Source organism: Apis dorsata, unplaced genomic scaffold, assembly GCF_000469605.1.
Source record: "Apis dorsata unplaced genomic scaffold, Apis dorsata 1.3 scaffold_133, whole genome shotgun sequence".
NCBI lineage: Eukaryota > Metazoa > Arthropoda > Insecta > Hymenoptera > Apidae > Apis > Apis dorsata.
In genome coordinates, this window is record NW_006263426.1 from 983,003 (window position 1) to 1,004,010 (window position 21,008).

Genomic DNA, 21,008 nt, shown 5'->3' on the forward strand with positions numbered 1-21,008 from the left:
CGCGCAACGACGATAAATACAGTTTACATAAACGTTTATCGTACATCTAACCGGATCGCGAGGGATAGTATTTTGCTCCGGCTATTCATTTATTTTCGCGGATGGTGTCATTACAAATTTCACATAACGTGTTAAAGCACTTCTTGAAAGGTCCAACAATTTCAAATGATTAACGAGATATATTTACAGGAGGGAAGGGAAATATTTACAAGTAGCGAGTTCGCGCGTGACACATCAAACGTTGATTGTGAACATCCAACGGTGAGTCACGCTCGGGCGAGAAAAATTGACGACATGCAAAACTGATTTCTGTATGGGGAACAAGATTACACCGCGATTCAAACGCGTTTTTAAAGTTTTTTTCTCGTTATACGGTCACGGCATGAATGCCACACACGATTCTTGCGCCCTCCTTTCCATCCGATCGACCAACGATCGTTTTATGCCTGTTTAATTTTTCAAGGATGCGCCACGATTCCGATACCATCTCGACATTTTACTGATTCTAATTTCCCGGCGATATCAATGGCCCTTTCGCTCATGTATCCACCCCGCTTAAAATAACTTTTCCCTGACCTGTTCACGCCAATGTTGGCACACTTTAAGTTACGATACATTACCCGGAGCTTACGTTTATTGCCTGGCTAGCCTCCACGCATGAGGCATTACCATTTTAGGGTGTACGTATTTTACCAAGGCCTCGAAATGTAATTCGTATCGATTCATTCGATAATTTTTTTAGGATAATCGTCAGACGTTGAATTTAACGAATATTAACCGAATTTTTGAAATTCCATTATATCCATTTTAGGAAAAGTGTGGCAGAGTAATTACGTTAAAAATTGTGAAAGTGATTTTCCTACCATTTAGGTAGGATTAACGATTAAAATTTAATATTTTATAAAAAGGTTGTTCAATCGTATCAATTTAATCATTACCTGGAAAATCGAATATCGAACCGAACCTCTTTAATAAACATTTTAGGAAAAATCGTTAATTGGATTAAAAAATTCGAAAATAATTTTTTTTATCGTGTAGAAGATTTTGTCCAATCGCATAAATTAAAATAAATTCGATAACTTTTATTAAAATAATTTTCAACGACGACGATCATTTTCAGAAGTGGAAACGTCGAGGATTAATTCTATTAAGAGATTGAAAAATAATAATTTTCGGCTCGAATGATCGATATTTAGTTTCTTGACTATTTTGAAAAGAGGACACGAGCCGCAAATTAATTTGAATCTCAATCAGATTATCACGAACCGCTCGTTGAACATTGTAATTAATTTCCGAGAACCGAACGGAACCAGCATTATATGCTCGGACCATTCTATTCGAGAACCTATTCTCCACTCTCTATATCTCATTACCCCTTATCACATGATGCACAGGGAGACTATGGACTTAATAAGCATAAGTGCCTCCAAGTGCACGAGAATATTAGCAATACCGCACGATTTCTTACGTAATTATTAGCAGTTTTATATTTCCATCCTGCTCAATATCATCGTGTTCTTAACCGAGCACAATATGGGACAAGTATTTCTCTCTTCCTCTCTCTCTCTCTCTCTCTCTCTTATTCGATATTTAGGACTTCATCGGTTTCATTATATGTAATCATTTTACGAGATTATTAGAAAAAACTAGGAAATTATTTTAAATCTTAATTAAATAATTTCACGATTACCTTTCATTCGTGTACCATTTATTTAATTTCTCTCAAGTTTAATTACATCCCATGAATCTTTTTCGCAATTTTGTAAAATATTTAATGAATACTTAAACATTGTGATTCTTTGTTATTTTTTTTTTTTTTTTGCAATCCATTTGTATACTGCTAGCAACGGTGATTTAAAAGTGCAGCAAATCGTAACAAATTGCGGAGCTACGATACAATCGTGAAAATGACTTTTTTATTCAATTTTGCAGGAACAAAACATGTTCATATTCGTGTTCTAAAGCCAAACTAATTTTCTCTGAACAACGATATATGTGGCTCGAAACTCGTACATAGAAGTATTGTACACAGAACGCAATCAGTAGTGTATAAAACACGTAAACGATGCGAGTTACATTATATAAGAATTGTACCCATTTTTTAAAATCATTTAACAGAACTACAATTACAAATATTAATGATATTTGGAGAGCTGTGTATCAATTTGTTATTTTATATATATATAAAAATATTATTCGAATGTTATTTTACACGAAAAATGTGAAATTGGAAATACACAAGCAATATCTTTTCAACTTTTATTTCCATGAAACTAAATGAATATACATAAAAAAAAAAAATCGTGGAGCATTTTAAACACTTTAATACAAATAATGAGTTTTCGAAAACGAATAATAATTTAGATTCGCTAGATTAAATATGTAGTATTTTCAAAATAAAGTACTTGTAATTAACATTTTGTTTCTCCACGAATAATTAGATTATGCTATAATATTCTTTCATAGAAAGATAACATATACATAGACTTTTAATCAAGAATAAACAATCTGAAATGTATGTGCAAGAGAAACTCCACTGACAAATTAGGTCAGCCAAAAGTTACATTGATTAATAGCAAAGTATTTCAACTGCTAAAACTTTGAACAATAATTTTTGTTTATCTATCTCCTCTTTCTCTTTCCCCTTTAATTGAATTATTCATGGAGTATGTTAGTAACAGCAATAATTTTCATAAAATATATAAATAATTTTCATTCTACTTCAAAAAAACTTGAAAAAATAATTATTAATTAAACAAAATACTGGAATACAATAAATATACAAATATAATGTATACATGTAACATAATTTGTGAAGATAAAAGTTATTAACTCATTCTTTAAACTTCTTTGGACTCTGAAACTATCGACCTATCATAAACAGGTAAATAAAATTGAAATAAAATTATTTAAAATTTATTATTTTCGTGTACAAAATCATATTAAAAACCCGCCAATGTCTTCACGTCATTTTAACTTTAACAACTCTAATTCATTCAAACATGTATTTTTAGCTCCGTCTGAATAACAGCCAATATTAATACCCTTTAAAACCCTTTAAAACCCGTCAATTCGACGTATAATATAAAATTCTCGTTACTGATCGTCAACGTATCAAGCATGGAACAGAATTCTCAAACGTGTCCTATCTCATAACTCTAAGTAATCCAGAGCCCGAGACGAAACGGATGCACTCCTTCGATCTGTATTCAATTCCTGTTATCCTTACAGATAAGGCGAGACGAGAACAAAATCCACGGGACGTTTCATTGTCAGCATATGCGGCAATAAAACGAAAGACGAGCCATTAGCCGGCACACATGTGGCGCTCGGCCAGCCGGCGGTAGTGCGTGGCATGCATGGGCATTCGTCACTTTCTGAATGGATTTCAAAAGCGCGTGAGTCAGCCCCTTCCTGGAAAGTTGATGCTATTTCAGCGTGTACGGAAAACTAAAGCGAAATAAAGCATGACTAACGACTCTCCGCCAGATTTACGTGCGTGGCCGGCGAGCTCGGATAACCCCGCTGCTACGCACCCTACCTTTTCGATCTATTTTTCCTTTTATTTACTCCTCTCATTTTTTCTTCCACTTCTTCTCTTTCTCGTTTTATCCCCATCCCGACGTCTACTCATTCGTTCTACGTCGCGTCGAGTCAACATCGCCCAAAATGCTCTTTCACGCGTGCACAAGCGCGTATCGCGTCACCTGAAGAGATCTTTCTCGAGGTCGTCACCATTTACCATGGGTTTACCAGGCCTCGGTTCGGTAGGGCGTATAACTTTTGCTGGATAAGCAGGATTTTCTATCTTATGCGGATTCACGCGATGTCGCGACAGACAACCATCGAGAACATTGTCGACGCGAAAAATTTTTGTTCAATATATACACGTGTGTGTGTATACACAGGTGTGTGCTATTCGTGTCACACGTCTTCGATTTCGAAACGTGCGAATTTCGTGGATATAGTATTCGCGCAGATGGTTAGCAGAGTTTTGGGTACAGAGGGAATGCGAGGAATGTTGCGGTCGAGTCGTTGCTTGTGATTCGTGTGCTCCTTCTTTTTGGAAAGGGATGGAAGAGTGATGAAGAGTGATTTTCGTAGAAAATATATTTGTTGTATATGTAAATTTTGTTGTGTATATGATTATGAAATAGGTATTTATTTATTTGTAACGCGTTTATAATTGTTTCTTGAGATTTTTAATTCATGCCCTACATTTGAATCATTACGTGCATATCGCGAGAATACGTGCTAACTTGTATCCAAGATGAATGCGGTGAACGTGTTGAGAAAAGAAATTAGAAAGGTAACAATGTTTCTGCATTTAAATCCGATTGCTGCATTTTAAATAAATGTATTGCGGTACTTCGTTCAATCAAATCATTGATTTTTTTTTAAATTTAAATATAAAAACGTGATGTATATTGTTATTAAATTGACCATATATATATATATATAAGAAGAGAATAAACATATAATTAATTCTTATAAAATTCTTTGAAAATTTTTTCAAATATATTCTATTCCAATATTAGAATCTCTTCAATTTTGCAATTAAAGAAATTTTATTAAAAATAAAATTTAATATTTTAAAATTTAATATTATTTCAATATTTGATTTTTATAAATTGAAATTTTTAAAAAAAAAAGACAAAAATGTGAACAAAAATGATTTTCATTAGCGACACAAATATATGCATAAATATTTCTTCAAATATTCTCTTTTACGTATTTTTAAAAATGCGAATAAGTTAAAAACTAGAATGTAGCGATATAACGTTATTAAAGGGAGAAGACTGTTAAAAATGCATAATGCTCAAAGCGAAAGCTTTTTTCAAACTAGAAGTTTAAATGCACTTAAGTAGAAAGGATGCATTATCTCCAAAGTAGTGAATGAAATTTAATCAATGAAACATTTCCGGTATTTCTTTAAAAAAATCATTAATTTCATTAAGGAAGCTACACGTAATAATTTTATAGAAAATTAGAAAGAATTTTAAAAATTATAAAAAAAAAAATATATCGATACTCAAATATTTAAATTCTTCATATATTTTAAAAGTTGTATCGCGAGAAAAAAAAAACAAATGCACAAAATTCGAATAGATAACATTTTAATTTTTTATTTTTTTTATAAATTCTTTAAATGAAAGGAAAAATATCTAATTATCTATTTACATAATAAATGTATTTTTTAAAGTTCTTTTAAATAATAATTTAAAATGAATTAAAATAAATTTAAAATAAATAAATATAAAATGAATAAATAATAAATAAATAAATATAAAATGAATAAATAAATTTAATTCTTTTTAAATAATAATTTAAAATGAATTAAAATAAATTTAATTCAGAAATTTAAATTTTAAATCAAGAAAATATATCAAGTAATATAAATAACTTGTAAAAATTTAGCATTAAGAAATACTATTATAAATCCTTTGAGTATTCCAAGTTGAATTGACATAAACGTTTGCTATAAACGATGTGCAATTTTCTACGATCATGATTGTAAGCGTAATATTTAGCATATTGCACAAAATATAAATTAAATATTACTTGTAAAGCCATTACTTTAACTTCTATATTAAGTTGTATAAGAAAAACGAATAAAAATTTCATACTCCAACTATCTCAATTATCTATACTCATGAAATTTTATAAAGTGCAAAATATGCGTATTAGTATATTAATAATATTCACTTAAAATATTCAGAAATAAACGTTTTTTAAACATTGAATATTTCTAACTTGAAAACGAAAAAACTTGAAAAAAAACTTGAAAAAAATGTGAAGAAAGAAAGCTGTGATTTATCTCAACACAACCTGTGGACCGTGTCGAGCACCTTTGAAAGACGATGTTCGAGAGCGTATAAGTTTGAAAGGATTCTACACAATCGGGCTATTTCGTAGTGGTTAGGGAACGACCGCCTAGGATCGGTTCTGTTTTCCGGTTGGTCGATCTTTTTGCTCTCAAATACCTGCCAACTACAGATCAACGCTCCAAACTTTCGACAAAGGTCCGTTTAATAAAGAATCATTGAAACTTCACGATGCACAGATTTTAAACCTGTACCGTAAAGAACGAGGGGAAAAACATTGAATCAGTATGCGATTGGGTACGACAATCGTTTCTTGTCGTTGGTCACCGAAGTTCAAATAACAAGAGATCCCGAGTAAAGAGAGATCAACGTTCAAGTTCCTCGTACAGAGGTGGTTCGTGTTCCCGAGGCAAGATTCCATTCCGAGTAAGTCCACGTTACTCGAAGAAAAGAGCGTATTCGAATGTCCCGTCTGCCTCGTGTGCCACGGAGAAGGGGTTAGTAAGGTAAAAGATCGACTACTCTTATTCGCATGCATCCCAAGAAGGTCATAGCCGAACGCGCGCATAAATGAGAACCGCGTGGAAAAAGAATGAATCGAGTCTCGAGACGAAGGCAGAACAAAAATATCAACACTTACTGCCATACAAGGTGGTCGCCGTTCTCCCCGCTCGATCGCCGCTATCCGTCAATCGTGGCCGCCACCAGCAACCTTGCTCCTTTTTCTTCCTTGTCTCTCTTGACCGGTCGCGAGGGACGCTGCAGCTGCGACACACACAGAGACAGCGGCTGATGCACGAAACTTTACAAAATGGCACTCCCGCTCAAATTCTTTTTTCCCTCCGTTCTCACCGCAACGCGTGCATCGTGTATATTTCAAAGATTCACGATCACACTCCGAAAATTATTATCAAACACTCACTTCGATGATATCGAACACGAGTAACACGGTTCTTTCCGTGTTCAAACTTGACAGAGAAAAATCACGTGGTAACGCGTTCGACGAGTACAAAAACCGAAAACATCGACACTTGCGATTTATTTATCCACGTTAAATCTCGCGAGAATCGATATTAATCACGAACTGACGCGTGCGTTCCGATTGTCACATTATGTTGCACAGAAAAAAGGAAAAACTGTCGACTGCAGCACTGACACGCCGACGAAATATCCTGTACGGACCGGTGTGACACACGCTACGCGTCGCACATACAACTTTCGCGCGCTGCAGACTCCGGCAGACTGAGTGTCGAGAAAGTCTTGAGGCTAGCGTACGCGATTGCTGCGCTCCTGGCGGCCGATACCTGACCTATAGCGTCACGCGTCTTTGGCCGGTCTCCCTGTGCTCCGATTCCTTAGAAACTGGAGTATACGTTCGTCGTATGGATCGTGCACATGTTAAATCAAATACTACTTGATTCACCGATGCAGAAAATGCCATCCGGAAATAACAATCTCGATTTTCGTAAACATAACGAGAACATCGATTCTAAAACGATATTGCGCATATTATACGATCATGTTGAATAGCAAAATTCACTTTTGCAAATTATCATTCACGGTTGATATTTAAAAAAAAAATTTTTTTATGTAATATCTCACGGATTTCACGGAGATATAATTTTGCATCTTTAAATTTATTCGTTTCTAATAATTATTTTAAATTTAAATATTTTTACAATTTATAATAGCTTTAAAGAAATATTTTTTGTATAATTTCATAAAGTATTAGAGAAATTGTTACTTTTAACGATCAGTTAAAATCGCTTAAGGACATCGTACACAGATAAAGGAACGAAAAGTGGTCTTGCCTCGTGACAAAGTCATGTTGTAAAGGTAACAAAGAAAGCAATTTTTAAACTAGATTGTAAGTCCTTGTACAACTGGCGTATTTTCCAGAACTTACATAACATACAAGTTAATATGATCGAAGAAAAGAATTGGATAAAATCATCGAAATAAACCGCCATATTTTTCTCATAATATGAATAGGCTAAAATTAATAGGAAAAATAATGAAATTTCATAATTAAATTGCTATTATTCACAAATAAAATTATATCTCAAAAATCGTTAGAATTTATTAATTTATAATTCTAATATATATTCAATATTTATTTAATATTTACTATTAAACGAAGCTACTAGTTTAGCTTCTAGCCATTGAATCTCTGTTTAGTTTAGTTTGTTTATATCGCTCTTACCTTACTTCGCCGAAGAAATTCTCAAGCCCTCTCGGCAAATATGGCATTCACACGACGGTACTCGGGACACGGTAAACAATCTCTTTCCAACTGTGAATACGTGTAAAGACGTATATATGTGTACGCATTTGGCGAGCACGTGGCGCATTATCCCGAAAGCGAGTCGAATTCTACGTGTGATTGGATGAATTCACGGTTGACTATATTTTTCTATTATATAGGTACAAATATTTTCGATAAATGTAATTTAATGGTTTCATTAACTTTAGAATTTATCGATCGATTCAAATTTCGGTTGTATAACTTTGATCTCTCTTTTAATTTATACGAGAGCTCAATCAATATAATCGATTCTTTGCATTTTCAATTAATCTTTGCTTTGCTCTTAATACACGCTCTTTTAACGTGATCTATTAAATCTAAAAATTTAAAAAAAAAATCTATTTTTTTCTAACATATTGAAATATTTTTAATGGAAAAAACTTGGACACCCCGTGCATTCTCATATAAATCAATAATACGTGTCCATTCATTCGATATCGTCGATTTTTTTGCATACAGGTCATATTTTTGCAATTGGATAATTGTATTTATTGCCATTTAAATCGTCGGTGAAAGCTTTGTATCGGTCGTTCTTCGGCCCCGTGAAAAGTTAATCGGCAAAATTGGCGGGCGTAAATAAACGCGCCAAAGACAATGGCCATTGTCGAACGAATAATCAGGGGAAAAAAAGGAAAGAGTTCGTTTCGTTCGTTACGATTTATAACGCCTTTCTCTCCGTATGTTAATATATGTGTATATATTAATGTTCGAGCATCGAAGTTACGATTGATCGATATTTTGAATGAGTAGAATTCCTGCATTTCTCTGCATTGTTCCGAATGCAGAGGGCGTGGCAATGGCGGACGAATTTTTTAGTCACTCGTACCTACCGTGGTTCGGGTGTACGACATTTATTAGAAGCAATTGAATAAATTACGTTTCATTCACTGCGCTCCCCCTTGCTCGTGTATTTCGTGCTTCGTCGTTCCCTCAACCTCAGTCCCATCGAAATATCTTTCTGCCCGTAACGCCTCGCGTTAGAATAATTTTTAATACCTTTCCACCATTTCGCGCACGCCGACGAATTAAAACGAATCAGCTATGATTTCGCGCGTCTCCAAGAGACACGAGATAACGTTTTGTTATCCGAGTCGTCGCGAAATATTGTTCATGAAACGTTTTTCCGTGGAATATTGCATACGGTATGCGCGATATACGGACAACTAGAATTATTATGATTAAAATGTTCGGCGTTACATGAAAATTACGTTACGGTAAATCCGAACGCGAAATGCAGAATCACCATAAACGCGATAATTTTGTTGATTTGTGAAATATCGTGAATTTTTAACGTATACATTCTCTTTTTTTTTTTTTAATGCATGTATTTATGTATACGCGTATTCAAGATGCGAGATGAATTTTTATTTCATTTTTGGCTCTGATGATTCATCGGTAAAGGATGTATTAACGTGAAAGAAAGGGAAAAAAATCCAATTCTGGTAGTATCCTGAATTTAATTGTTAAATCCTGAAATGCTTTCGTTTATTTATCCATTTTCGGGTTGATGACCGATGCATAACGTTTACGTTCATTTGTTTCTGTCCGAATGCAAAACGTCGGCGTTATGTATCGGTCATCAACTCTTGAACTGCTCTGCTGAAATAAAACTGACTGCTCTTGAAATAAAATTGTTACAGAATCTAGCGATTAAAACGAAGTTTCAGAGATTATATTTCTGGATTGGATTTTTTATTGTTTAAAAATATAAAAAGTTTTAGTTTAAAATTAAAAAAAAAAGAAAAAGAATTATTTTTTAAGGACTTCTTTTTACTTTTCATAATTTTTATAATATTTTTTTGTTAAATCAGGTCAAATATCATCGCGATATTTTTTTGTCAACAAGAGAAAAATAGTCATTTTGATGCATACGACTACGTGTCCAAGCATATACCATATATTCGTTAAATATTTAATATTCGGTTTGTTTTTAAAATCTGTCGATAGTCATAGCTGTTTAATCGGGAAAAAGATAGTTAAATAAAATAACATATCTTTGCAGAATATATTTATGTTTGCATTATGAAAATATATATTTATATATTTGAAAGAATAGATATGATAGATATTTTGTGAAATTTTTGAATATTTTTTCCCATAAAAAATCAATATCAAACATTTTTTCTTATTTTATTTTTATTTTAAATATTTTAATTATTTTTCTCTTTTTCTTGTGTGTATTCTTTGTATTACGTTTGATTTTGTCTACCAAAGTTTGAAGATAGAGAGAGAACAAGATGCAGGTGTGAAAATAAATTACGAAGTGTTTCTTAATGAAACTTTTGTAGTAGACAGTACTGTGGTAATTTTTCAAGCCTGTCTCATACTTGTCCTATTCCCAGTAGAAAGAAGATGAACCTTGGACTGAAACGTGAAGAGTGAAAAATATTTATACTTCCTAATAAAAATCGCGTAGAAAATTAAAATTTCCTATTATTTAAACAAAGAAATCCAGTGTTTTACGAACGAAATATTGTATGTTTTTTATTAATTTAGTTCTTAGTTATTTAATCTCGCACAGATCATATAATATTTATATTCTTATAATTTTTTCTATAGGACGAATAAAAGTTGAATAAAAATTAACAGATATTTCATGCTTTTTCAAATTGTTTTAATTTTGAATACAATGCTGCATTAAGAATTATGTATAATTCAAGTCTTGATATTTAGGAACGCGATTAGTTAATTCGAAAGTATGAAAAATAAATACAGTATCTAACAAGTATTTTTTTTACCTAGTTGGTAAACTTTCATTACTTCAATTAAATACAGTGTCCACCCAAGTTTCCACTCATTAAGAGTAGTTTTATAACTACAGAACTCCGCGGTGCATAATTTTTCCTCGCTTTCTTTTCTTTTGTTCCTACCATAAATACTTTATTCTTATATTCATATTTTTACGAATACCGTTTCTCTTTCGAAAATTCGTCTCAAATATAGTTTGGTATATTTTTTAATTAATAAAAAATAATAACAAAAAATTAATTACCAATAATCAGAACAATTTCTAACCGATTCGAATGTTTCAAAGTAAATAAATGATTTCTTAATATCATCCAAACTCTTGGTGTCAACTTACTCGAAGCTGTTACAAACTATTAAGAGAATGTAATTAAACGGAGAATGTAGATAATGCTATGTATATTAAACTTGGGATAGTTGAAATATCCCGCCACCAGCGTTTAACCATGTGAATATCTTATTAAAATATTTACGTTATCTAGATAAAAATGAAGGTTAACTCGCTTGTTAGTTGCTATTAATTAACTTTTCATTTAATTTAATTTTCTCCGCCTCTTCTTCTTTCCTTCGTATTTCTGTCATAATCGAAATAATTAATAAATAATAAATTCATAGGACGGAGGGAAAAAGAAAGAGGAAGAGAAACTAAACCAAATTATTATGATTAATTTAACAAAACGTATTTCACTCGAATAATTTCATGGTAATAACATGGAATATTAAGGAAAATATATATATATATAGTTTCATTCAACGATTATGTTATTTAAAGGATATATTACGAATTGAATTTCATTCACGATTCAATTGGCAAATTCCCGTGTTCCCAGTTAAAATGAAACTTTTGAAATTTTGCATAGCTATATACACGTCTAATTAATAATCTGGAGTTCGACGATTCTCGAATTGAGGAGAAGTGTTCGCTAATCGATTACCTACTTCGGTGCATTAGAGTACAACGAGCAATCTATCGCAAGGAGGCATCCTGTCACAGGAACAATACACTCGTTCAAATGGAATAATGTACATTTCGAGTGTGAAGCGGAGATACTGCAAACCCAAACAGAATATATTTACCAAATTCGAGTTATTACGAATCAGGCAGTGGAAGAAAGAAATTATCGCTCGCTCACCATCCTCCGATGTTCAATGGAGCTTAATTTCATTGTCGTGGATCTTCCGGATAAATGGACAAAACATTACGATTGTATAATATATAGTTGATAACTCGAACCAAAAATATGTCGCCATTCATCTCGAATAATATAAAATCTGATTAATTTTCGACGACCACTGTAGCTTCTATCTATACGTCGATCTCTCTTCCGTCATCTACCCTCTCTCTCGTCTGCTCGTCTCTCGCTGTCCCTCGTCATTTTGTACCATTAGGTGCAATTTCGTTCGACCATAGTCATATCTTTGAAGAGAGGAGAGATATTACACGACCAAAGTACTCGCGATACTCGTCCTGGATAACGGAAGACATTCTCCTCCATCTTTCTGCCCTATCTTTCTCTCTATACTTTTCATTGCACGTCATCTAAGTTATTATTTCCCCTATGTCTATTCCTGCGTGTCCTCTTTTTCTTCCTCTCTCTTCCTCTCTCTCTCTCTCTCTCTCTCTCTCTCTCTCTCTCTCTCTCTCTCTCTCTCTCTCTCTCTTTCTCTCTCTGTATCCGTTTCTTATATTTTGATATCAGGCTCTGTCTGTCTCATCCCGCAAGCTGCTTCGTTAGTTTCAGCGGCGTTTGATTACGCGGCATAGCCGGAAGGCCCAATGTTTAATTTCTTTCTCTTTGCACGGCCGCGGGTCTCGTTGAGATGAATGGCAGCATAAGAAATAGTAAAGGTACGTTTATACAGGCGAGGCACGCGAAAAAAGCACGCGGCCAGATATATAGGAGTATGCTCGAATGTATAGACTCCCTTCCCCTCCGTTAACAGGCAACCGGTGCCTGTTCTTTTGTAATTTCTTTTCTTTTTCCGGCTTTTTAGTTTTTACACGCTGTACACGCCTCCGTTTTCTTTTGTGGTCACCGATGAAATAACACGTGCACCATGCGCCAAAAAGCCGGAACAATACGAGCCGGTGCAGGGACCTTTCGATCCGCCACGTGATTGCCTATTCCCGCGGGTACCGGAAACTTTGATCCATCGTGCGCCATCGTTTCTAAATTTCGAAAGTAAAGTTTGCTCGAACAGTTAATTTATGAAAGTGTGATAGATCATCGTGTTATTATATTTTGTTAACGTTATCGTTAAACATTAAGCGATCTATTATTTGACGAGTAAATGAATTTTTAAGTAATGGAATTTTGTAATTGTTTGTAAGAGATTAGTTTATGATTAATTATTGAATTGGAAAATGTTCTTCATAGTTTTAATCAGATTATTATCGAAACGAAACTCCTCGTTTCATTATATTATGAGAAATTAATAATGATGTAATAATATGATGTATTGCAACACTGTGATTAATTCTTCATCGTCTTCGTATTTTTGTGTTAAATGTCGTTTTGATATAGGTGATGTTTTAAAAGAAAGTTTAACAATAATAAAATCGAAGAAAATCGTACAATGAAATTGTATATAAATTGATTAAAATTGAAATTAAATTTTAAAGTAAATTATAGAGAACTTTCCCTAAATGTAATTTAGTTACGTTATATTTTATTACTTCGTAATATGTCAATATATATTTTATTTACAATAAGCTGTTATTTGCATTTTAATTCTTAATGCAATTAATTGTATCGTATTCAAATGTTCACTATGTTATATACATTGATTATCAATATATTTTAATTATTGTCCGAAATGAAAAGTAAATTCTATCAAATATGGAAAATATCTGTTCATATCGAAAACTCAAAAATCTCGAGCAAGAAGATCCGAAAATAATGACAACGATGTTAAGAGAATTTATTAAAATTGAAAAAAAAAAATGTTCAATAACCAAAGAAAAAAAATACTATTGAATTTACGATTTGTAAATGCCTTATAAAATTATAATAAAATATTTCCTTGTTATATTTATCAAACAATACTTAATATCAAAAGTTTTTAATTGAACATCATAGAGAGAGAATTTTCGTTATTTATTATTTATAAATAAAAAGCAATTTTAAAATCAAATAAGTTGTTCAATGATTCCGTATTAATCAAAATTTTTTATTTATTTGAAATTAAATATATATTTTTCTTATTCTCTCGAATATTTTTTTTGAAAATATTGATAATTATAATATCGGATACCCCGTTACCTTTTTATTATAAAAGTTATTTTTAAAAATTTATTCCCACATCCTCCAATTTCCAATTTTTTTCCAACTTTGCTAAAAGTTATTTTCATTTTTTCAATATGGATGATAATCAATAAAAAAAAGCAGATGTCCAATATTTTTTTTAGAACCATCTCTCGCGAGAAAAATAAATTTTCGTCTTGGAATTTTACAAAAGAATACATCCAATTCTTTGCCATCTCATTATTCGCCAAGAGAGTTCATACATAATTGACCATCCTGGAATGTAATTAAATTAGAAACTGATCCAACATAGATGCAGTTCGTAAGTTTTTAATGTTACAATTAAATATAATTGTTTCACTCGTTATTCCATTCGTTTTCCTTTTCGTTTCACCTTTCTTTCTCACCTACAATGGAATTCAGCCAAATAAAACGGCATCCGAGTATATTAACGTCACCGATAAACGTCTGAAATCTAGAAAAACCGCCGGGGAGGAAAGCGGAACGGACGTGTTCACGGGAACGTAACGTTTCATGGTAAATAAGTAATGTTTCCAGGAAAAATGCGCCACCGGTAGAACACACTCGTGCGGAGCAAAGAGAGGGAAAAGAAAAAGCTATGATCGGACGCAATGTGACAACAACAATTCGTTATGATAACCGGCTGCCTCGTTAAGGAATACGAATAGCTATTATTTCGGAGAATAAAGATCGGTGTTGTGCAAGATTCGAGTCTAGAGCGAGTCTTTATCAAGAAATGAAAGAGACCGACTGGCTTCAAAGGGTTAGATAAAGAAGAGAAAAAGATTGCGACAGTATCGACTAGCGGTAACCATTTCTCGATGTTGAAAATGGGAATTGAGATATTATTTGCTGATAAAAATTGACTGCAAAAAAGTTGGATTAACAAAATTAAATGTTTTAAATTTGGACCGATTTAGTATGAAAGGAAATTGGAATTAAATTCTTTATTTCTTAACAATTTTAATTAGATAAAGAAATATTGTATGCATACGATAAAGAAATTATTGAATTCTAACTTTAGTTTAGAAGAATTATTAAATATAAATTATACATAGGTTGAATAATCATTTAATGTGAGTATTTTTTGTTGTTAATGAAGCAATACAAAGTTTTTTTTCACTGATCTTTAATTTCTCGTAACTTCGAATTCGACGGACTTAAAAATAACTTAATAATTCTCTTTATGCAACGAAATAATGATTATAATACAAAGAATCGATTCAAGGAGTAAGAAAATTAATCTAAACGGTCACATTAGATGGTGCACTTTACGTAATAATATTCGTTAAGAATAAAATAATTAGACGAATTATCATACAGATTTATTTGCTCATATAATCATAAGTATATAATTGTAACCTAAAACTCTGCGTATAAATATTATCGGGCCAGGTAATCGGCTGTTTAGGCTGGTTAGAATCAGCGTCGTTACACGGTGCCAGTTTTGTGAATTGATTGGAGAACAGACGTTTACCGAGAAATTGTTGTTATTATGGACAGAGTAGCAATTGGTACAGCGACATTCACGAACGACGCACATTCGTTGGAATGGTTCTTTTTTATTATTTAAATATCTACACAGTGCTTCCAAGACTGTATTCCCTGATCGCGCTTTGAATATGCAGATCCAACGGTAGAGTCACATCCACGTCCTTGTGCTTGTAATCGTTCAGGAAATAAGACGTTCCTTCTATGTTAGCTGGGAATTCCTTGGGCAGAAATTCTTTCTGTCGTGGTTCCAGATCGAATCCTGATATAGGATATTTCAATAAGCTGTCATAAACAGATGACAATGTCAGTTATGTGAAATTTATTTTATGATAATATTAAATAATAGAACGTGTCAATATTTTTTAATATTGTTTTATATAGTTAATTTATTGGAGTGATAAACGAGTCGAAGAAATAAATTTTTGGATTATTATAATAAAAATTGAGATAAAGATTACTTACATATACGTCGTTGGACTAACGTGTATACGAAGTGGTTCGCTTAGAGATTCGAATTTATTAGCTAAGGTAACATTGTGCCCGAAAAGGCAATACCTTGGCATTTTTTTCCCAACAACACCCGCTAATACCATTCCAGTGTGAATTCCAATACGCATCTAAAAAGATAGAAATACAGTTTAATATATTAATTTTCAGTTTTATATTTATTATATTATCTAAAATTGACAATATTCTTTTTCCAAGGCATTGTAAATACAACAAGAAAATTTAAAAACTTTAACAACTTGATATTTAAATATATAAAATGTAAATTGGTACAAAGTAATAAATTACTAACTTAAATTATTAAATTATTATATTATAACTTTTGCTTTTAAAGTTAACTGCATTTACTTACCTCTGTATTATAACGATCAAAATAATTCAAATAGGAAAAGTTTTAATAATTTTAGAAATTAATCTAACTTAAATGTCAGAGAATTGTAAAATATGAATCAATATTATTTTAAGATTAAAGTTAAATTACTTTTAACTGTTTGTATCTTAATGTATATTATCTGTTTGAAAGAGAAAGAATAAATTGATTATGAATCTTACCCTAATTGGTTTGCCTTTGTGAGTTAGATGATGAGAACATGCTTGTATCATTTTTAAGGCCATCCAAGCTATTTGTTGTGCATGAATATAAGTGTCACGATGGAGGCCACATGCCACGCAATAAGCGTCTCCGATTGTTTCCACCTAAAATTTTGATTTTAATTAATAAAGGAAACTTGACGTTACAATATCGAATAGAAGTTATTATAATTTAATAGAAAATAAAATAAAATTCGCACCTTATAAACATCCAACTGACCGCAAAACGAGTCGAACTGTTCATAAAGATTTTGAAGCATGTTAATGACCATCATCGGTGTCGCGGTGGAACAAATTTCCGTGAAACCGACGATATCGCTGAAAAGCATCGTTACCTCAGGATAAGTTTTTGCCTCGATTGTTTCTCCTGAAAGTAAAAATTTAATTGGAACAAAATTATAACTCCTAACAGATAATTATAAAAAAGGGAAAATTATTTGAATGCAAAGGAACTTTTCTCAGTTTCAAATTGAAATATTTACCCAACCATAAACGTTTCGCTATATCTGGAGGGAATATAAGATGAAGCAAGCTGACGTTCTTTTCTCTTTCTGCAGACACAGCAAGATTTGCCTCTTCTATGGAACTTTTTAATTTATCCATTCGTCTTCTCAAACCATCCTACAGGAGAAACTTTTATTTTATTTCATACTACATTTATGCATGATTAATTAAACAATTTGTAAATAAGAAAAAAAAGAAAAAATATTTAAACGAGTTATTAAGTTATATGCAGTCAATGAATAAAGTTTAATAGAAAAATCCCTGTGCTTTCAAAAATTAATAATTAGTTGTATATTCATGCAAAATTCATTTAAAAATTTCCTGTAAAAAAAGAATATTTGTGTATCATTTTTTCCTACTGATAAGTTTATTTTTTTTATAGTCATCAAAGAACGACTTTATCAACGTATGCTTAATTCAACCCATTGAACACTAACGCCATCTGAAATGCACACTCTGCACGCTAACGCCCTCTAACTCGAGGATTCAAAATCCTTTCGAAGAGACGCGTCTTTTAAAATGCACAATATTAAATCTACTCCACTCAATTGAAAATCCCAATGAATATTTTACGAGATTTATCCACAAATAAAATTTTCATCGAGATATGAAATTGCACGCTGAAAATTTCTCTCGTCCCGCTCCAAACATAATGCATCGTTTAAGGGAACGGATAATATTATCCATTGCATGAATTCTATAAATATAAATGCGACGATACCAGAAAAAAATGATACGTGAATTTTATTATACCTGTGCCCTAGCCTGTTCCCCCACCAGGATAACGTCTCTCGTAGCGTCGTGTAATGGAATATCGGATATAAAAAGTCCTCGGCCAGTTAATCCTTCCAAGCCATTCAAAAATGGTGAACTCACGAACAGGATGGAATCTGATTCCGGACAATGGACCATTTGACCTTTCATCTCTAAACCCTGAAAATAATTGAAATCTTATCGGTTAATTATTTTAAAAATTCGATGAGAATTGCTATTTCTTATGTAAGGATAATGTATAATATTCGAGCATTTTAAACGAAGAATCTTACAACGCAATATAATTTTCTATCGATAAATAAAAATGTATGCCAATCTTCATTAAAAAAAAAAAAATTCAATTCGAAAAATTTCAAATCTGTTATATAATTTTTTATTCTACGAATCGATTCGATTTTCTCTCTTATTTCAACGAGAGTGAAAAAAAAAGCATTGGATTCTTTTATTTCGGGAAACGAGAAAATCAGAATATTCATTTGAAATGGAAATTACCATCACCATCTTGATTCTCGAAAATTAAAAGCTCGATTTTTTTCACTTGTATACGTGGACACATGCGACAAACGTTTGTTAAAACGTGTAACAACATTACTGATCTCCCGATAAGGGTAATGTATTCACGTACCTCTGCTGGATATTTATCGACATCCTGAGGTCTTTGGAGGGTGAGGACGAAGAGCGTGTTCGCGCGTTTCAATATCTCGTGAAAGGTCAAAGTAATTCCGCATGGTCGTGTAAAGGTGAAATACGTCGATATTTCTCTTCCCAAACGGTTTAGATGATGGCCGAAAATCCTCATGAATCCGACTCCAAGCTGCACGAGCTCTAATTGCCGATCAACCACGAAATGCCATGGAAATGCTTTGCAAAAACTAGCTACTCCCATACGAAGATCCGTGGCTTCGGTCGACAATGGACGGAACAGGGAGGTCTCCAGATTGTCGTCGATTTCTGGTACTACCAAATGCTCGCTGTAGAGTTCTGGAGTGATACGATACCTGTTAAATAATTCGTTAAATTATTACAAGTGTACGATACAGAATGCCTTTAAGGGTAATTCTTTGATGTAATTCTTTAACATAATTTATATTTAATAAGTTATTTAATAATTTATATTTAATAAATTTATATTATATATAATAATTTATATTATATATAATAAATTTATATATATTAGAAGAGTAAGGTGACTTTCCTTATACTTCAAATTTCATGATCACGGGAAAGCGATCGAATTGATTCGAATCTCTCATTCTACTAAAATGCTCTTAATTTAATACGTAATCTTTAAGAATAAAGATTATTCTTAAAGGAATACGTTAATTAAGTCGAATCCAGAAATTAATTACAGAACTCTTGAGGAAAGGCTCTTCTTAGGGAATAAGAGAATCGGATTCCCATTCGCCAGAATTACAGTTTAATAGAATTTTTTATCATTGTCGAATGTGTAATGAACTCTTTAAAATCGATAAATCCGTGTGTTTACGATTTAAATGTCGGCAAACATCGTTATTTGTCCACTTCATAGCGCGATTCCTAGAATTCTTTCAATATCGGTATGTAAATTGAACGATGTCAACACGGCTTACGTATCGAACGCGTAAATACTAAATATTGTTCTTTTCAACGTAGAGCTAGATCGATGCTTATCATACGTTTCAAACGCGTCGCTTTGAGATCAATGAATCGGCAATCGGCCAGATTTCGAATGCGCATATCTTCGTTTCAACGATATAATCGAAGCGGAATAAAAAGTAATTAAACCGCTTTTCGGATTAAATTTCGCCCTTTCCATCTTTTCCATATATTTGGTATACGCCACTTTGCATACGAACTATATTAAAATTTCCATATTTAAACACACGGCATGTACACACGCTCATTTCATCTCTATATGGATCGTAACAAAGTGTAAAAAATATCTATAAAAAAATATTCATCCTTTAACTTGGTCACGTACAATTTTTCTCATTATTATGCGAATGAGCTGAACTTGAAAAAAAAAAGAAAGAAGAAAGAGAGGAAAGAATTATTAGATTTATACTACAAGTTAAACGAATATTGGCATATCTTTAATTGATTTGTTTTATAATTTGCATAATGCACATTAAATTACTCTACTTAATATTTTTTTTCATCTTTCTGAAGATTCTATGTATTCTTTTATCTTTTAAATAAAACTTACAAACTTTACGAAATTTTATATAAACCTTTTGATTCTTTTATTTATTCTTAATATCCTATTATTTCGTATAATATCCTCGAATATTTCGTACAATAATATTTTACTTATAGACAATCGATATAACAATATAGAATTTTGTAAAATTCGCGGGAAACTTACCTAAAAAATTTCGTATTGTAGGGATCGGGTAGAATGTATACATTGGCATCGTCGTTGTAAAACTGTCTTGCGATACCCTTCAGACTTCCGACCAGTAAATACGCGACAGAAGGGTGATCTGTCGTGAAATGGAGCTCGATCGCTTCCGGCGTGGCGATGCATACGAACTCTGCCTCCGCCTCGGATCCGGACTGATGTTGCACCACGTCGTTCACGCCGTCGAGAGTGGTCAGGAACGCTGTCAGATTGTTCCCAAGGCAGCGGAACGCTCGTTCCAGTAGACCAACGCAAGCTGTATAAATCACTTGCTGCCCAAGCTGATCGAAAAACGTGCTCACGTCCACGTCTGGAAGAGATATATTGTAGAAATTGGACCTCTTTCGTGCCATTTTTTCGGTTTTGTCGGGTACAATACGCACATACACACGCGAGTTACCGGTGAAAATTCTTCAATTGGGTGAAAATTCTTGTATCATGTGAAAATTCTTGGATCGAATGAAAATTCTTGGATCGAATGAAAATTCTTGGATCGAATAAAAATTCTTGGATCGTGTGAAAATTCTTCGATCAGGTAAAAATTCTTGGATCGAATGAAAATTCTTGGATGGAGTGAAAATTCTTGGATCGGATGAAAATTCTTGGATGGAGTGAAA

The 21,008-nt window shown here is 32.6% G+C and overlaps 2 protein-coding genes across 2 annotated transcripts in view; both read right to left on the minus strand.

Annotated features, from left to right (window-relative positions):
* The window catches only part of LOC102676276 (leucine-rich repeat-containing protein 24), a 419,962-nt gene extending 412,879 nt beyond the window's left edge, over positions 1-7,083 (minus strand). The window contains exon 1 of the mRNA XM_031509237.1: positions 6,458-7,083. The gene's annotated coding sequence lies outside the window, so the exon portion shown is untranslated. The remainder of the gene's footprint in view (positions 1-6,457) is intronic.
* Positions 7,084-15,696: 8,613 nt separating this feature from the next.
* LOC102676592 (head-specific guanylate cyclase) overlaps positions 15,697-21,008 on the minus strand; it is a 50,498-nt gene continuing 45,186 nt past the window's right edge. Inside the window, exons 4-11 of the mRNA XM_006613084.2 lie at positions 20,356-20,701; positions 18,637-19,009; positions 17,991-18,170; positions 17,216-17,354; positions 16,934-17,100; positions 16,695-16,838; positions 16,098-16,252; positions 15,697-15,917 (exon numbers count right to left, since the gene is read on the minus strand). Of these exons, the coding sequence (XP_006613147.1) occupies positions 15,719-15,917; positions 16,098-16,252; positions 16,695-16,838; positions 16,934-17,100; positions 17,216-17,354; positions 17,991-18,170; positions 18,637-19,009; positions 20,356-20,701 (1,703 nt within the window). The 3' untranslated portion in view covers positions 15,697-15,718. The remainder of the gene's footprint in view (positions 15,918-16,097; positions 16,253-16,694; positions 16,839-16,933; positions 17,101-17,215; positions 17,355-17,990; positions 18,171-18,636; positions 19,010-20,355; positions 20,702-21,008) is intronic.